This window comes from Gossypium hirsutum, chromosome A12 (genome assembly GCF_007990345.1).
Source record: "Gossypium hirsutum isolate 1008001.06 chromosome A12, Gossypium_hirsutum_v2.1, whole genome shotgun sequence".
Classification (NCBI taxonomy): Eukaryota; Viridiplantae; Streptophyta; class Magnoliopsida; order Malvales; family Malvaceae; genus Gossypium; species Gossypium hirsutum.
Genome location: NC_053435.1, coordinates 106,012,566 through 106,016,393, shown reverse-complemented (window position 1 = coordinate 106,016,393; position 3,828 = coordinate 106,012,566). Strand labels below are relative to the sequence as shown.

Genomic DNA, 3,828 nt, shown 5'->3' with positions numbered 1-3,828 from the left:
CTAAATTAATATTTATATAAATAGATAAATGTTAACGTGCCGCTGGCATCAGAATAGACGTCACATGAAACAAAAGGATATTCATATAAACGGAATATAGTTATGTAGTAGAATGTGTAAGCTTAGATTATCTCAAAATTCAACCACATTATCATATTGTCCGACCTACAACTACAGGAAGGTGATAAAAAGAGATGAAATGTCCAGTTTTAAGGTTAGTATAAAAAAGTGGTTGCTCCGTCAATTTCCACACAAACTTCATGATTACTGGCATAGAATTTAAGACGATTAACGATCATCATATGGTTATGGCTTAGACACTAGCACACCCCCCTCTTCCCTGATCTTCACTTGTAACCCAATATGTACTATGATTCCCATTATCAAAACAAGGTAAAAGATAAACCAACAATAACATAAACTTGATTGACAGTTTGGATGGATCGCCTATAGCCTATATAGGCAACAGTCTCTTCAAATATGTCATCGAAGTTAACATCTAGATAAGGTACATACGATAAACCATATATAACGCCTTTCAAATATTATTTATTCGATTACAAACGAAACCTATTTTAATCCATCAATAGGACCATACATGCATACATACATACATTGTTCCACGACGTCATTGTAATTTTATAGATGATAAGTGCAAAGCCTACGTCAATGAAAAGCATGCATACATCACCACTACGCCATTATTATCTATGTCTTCCTCAACTGCTCAATTGTCGTTGAGGGGTGATGATTTATACAATAAAAGAGTGATCATCGAAAAAGTGCTGGTTTATTTCAAATGGATCATATTAAGGTCGAGGGTCATCGTTTGAGATGGCTGTCGCATATTTTCTCATGGACCCACCTTTTTTTTTCTTTTTTTACTGTTTACATTACTAGCTGGACCTACTTCCCTTTTACATTATTCGCCTCATTTTATTTTCTTTCTTTCTATGTTTTCTCCTAAAAAGGGTGTCTAGTTTTAAGGTCAAATTTTGGGATTAGATCTTCTACTTTGTCTAAGTTGTAGTATTTGTACATTTCAAATTATAAATTTTAGTCTTTATAGTTTTTAAATTTTAAAATTTAATCCCTATACTTTCCAATTCGGTCAATTTTAGTTCACGTACTTTTTTTAATTTTGATACCTTAGTCTTGACCCTATTAATCTTGTATCATACGTAAAATTATATCTTTAGTTTAAGTTCTCTAATATGTAAAAATAATATAAGCTAACAAAAAATAATATAAGCTAACATGATATTATATATATAATAATATTTTTGTCGTATTAAATTTTAAGAATAATAAAGCTTAATGAACTTAATATTTAGCATTTGGTTAATTTAGACTAAAATTTTAAAATTTTAAAAATGAAAAAAATTGGAAGTAACCAAATTAAAAGAAATGAAATAAATCAACATCAAATGTATAGTACAGGGACAAATAGCATAATTTAGCCCTAGTTTTAGGTAGTTGGCTCTTCGCTACCGCATAGACCCCACGTTTAAGTACACACTGGGTCATGAAAACCAATGCTTTTATCTTTTTCATGCATTTTTTGGTCTATTTATGCCCTGCCCTACCACCATTATAAATTATCATGACTGCATTACCCTTTACGAAACACCCCCCACCTCTCTCTCTCTCTCTCGCCTTTGTTATCACTCTTCTTTGTTCTCTTTCTCTTAGCTCATTTCATTTTTTCTAAGACTTTTTTGTATTATATATATACCAGCAAGGATATATACCCACCTTTCTTTCCTGAAAATTGCAGAGATCATATACAATGTCAGAAGATCTGAATCTATCCATAAATGGGCAGTTTCGGGTCCCTCCTGGTTTCAGATTTCATCCTAGAGAAGAGGAGCTTCTTCACTATTATCTCAGAAAGAAAGTGGCTTTTCAAAAGATAGAACTTGATGTTATTCGAGAAGTTGATCTCAACAAGCTTGAGCCATGGGAAATACAAGGTATAGTATTACTGTATTAGTACTGCCATTACCATATAAAAACAAAACAAACCCTTTTTTTTCATTTTCTTTGTGGGTTAATTATGCAGAGAAGTGCAAAATAGGATCCACCCCACAGAATGATTGGTACTTCTTCAGCCACAAGGACAAAAAGTATCCTACGGGGACCCGAACTAATCGTGCAACGGCTGCCGGGTTCTGGAAAGCAACTGGGCGTGATAAGATTATTTATAGCGGTTTAAAGAGGATTGGATTGAGAAAGACATTGGTTTTTTATAAAGGAAGAGCTCCACATGGACAAAAATCTGATTGGATTATGCATGAGTACAGGCTCGATCATAACAGTACTAGTACCCATGACGCTACTGTAAGTATGCATGTATGTAATATTGGAGTAATATTCCTCTGTGTTGAATCTGTTTTTGCTTATATGAAATTATTGAATGGGTTCAGGCATCAAATGGCATTGGAGATTCAGTGCCTGAAGAAGGTTGGGTGGTTTGTCGTGTATTTAGAAAGAAGAATTATCAGAAAACCCTAGAAAGTCGTAAAAGCTCTTCCTCCACTTGTCTGGATTCAAAGGGGAAGATGCTTGGTTCATGCAACGATGGGGTTCTAGATCAAATTCTTCTTCACATGGGAAGGACTTGTTGTAAGATGGAGAATGGTTCATTGAGCAACAACAACGTGGATAACCCCAACACCAACAACGGGGAACATGAAAGGTTCATGCAGCTGCCCAGGTTGGAAAGCCCAACACTCTTTGATCAAGATAGAAGCTTCATCAAGCCTTGTTGTTACCAATCCATCGACGATATGCTGACTGAAACTGAACCATCTTCGATCAACCAACAAGGCACTGCTGGTGTTTGTGAGTCCAACAATGGCGTTAATGATTGGGTCACCTTGGACCGACTTGCGGCATCCCAGCTAAATGGTCAACAAGAAACTAGCAAGCAACTATGGTGTTTTAATGACCCTAATGCAGCTTTCAGTCTTCGTCACGATGATGATGTTCAACTATCGCACTTAAATTTGCTCAGATCAAATCAAAACTCCAACGTATACAGAGACGAGAATGATCTATGGAGCTTGACCAAGTCGTCGTCACCGTCACCCTCATCATCAACAGACCCTTTATGCCATCTATCGGTATAATAAAACTAAATGTCAATATCATATAAAAGGGTACTGGCCAATGTATATATGTATATGTATTTGCATAAAAAAGGGTAAAGAACTCTGAGATGGGAAAGCGTTGTTACACTCAGAAAAAAAAAAGATGTTATGGATAAAATTACCAATCATCTCACCATATATATGAAGGATTATTACAGGGAATAATAGAGATTAAATATGCTTTTTTTTCCCTTAATTCGTTAACTATCCTGATAACACACTGATTAATAGGTTAGTGGTGACTTTATGGCGTTGGGGCACATGTGTTTCATGGGTCTCACACGCCAAAGAAAAAATCCAAATAATTATATCCACTTGGTTGCATCACATAATTCACATTGGGGAAGTATGTTGGTCAAACATTGTATCAGGTGGTTTAAGGAAGATTATTAGATTTGAAAGATACCATATATTATCTCACCCGGCGTACTTATAGCTTATCAAGAATATATTCAATCATTATATTTTTCACATTTTTAAATTTAAGTATAATTGTTAATACAAATAAATAAATTTTAATCATCTTATATTTTTTTTATTTAATACAATACTAAAGATTTAATCCGTATCAAATGAGTACCTAATAAAAATTTTAATCACCACTTAAATAGCATACGCTAAAGTTTATATATGAGATAATGATATGGTATAAAATACCGACTAATTTCATTAAAAC

General features: G+C 34.2%; 1 protein-coding gene across 1 annotated transcript; it reads left to right on the top strand.

Moving 5' to 3' along the window:
• Positions 1–1,638: 1,638 nt before the first annotated feature.
• LOC107929507 (NAC domain-containing protein 43) lies at positions 1,639–3,318 on the top strand. Its single transcript, XM_016860943.2, has 3 exons — positions 1,639–1,973; positions 2,063–2,340; positions 2,427–3,318. The coding sequence occupies exons 1-3, from the start codon at positions 1,790–1,792 to the stop codon at positions 3,129–3,131; spliced, it is 1,167 nt and encodes a 388-aa protein (XP_016716432.2). The 5' UTR covers positions 1,639–1,789; the 3' UTR covers positions 3,132–3,318.
• Positions 3,319–3,828: the final 510 nt, after the last annotated feature.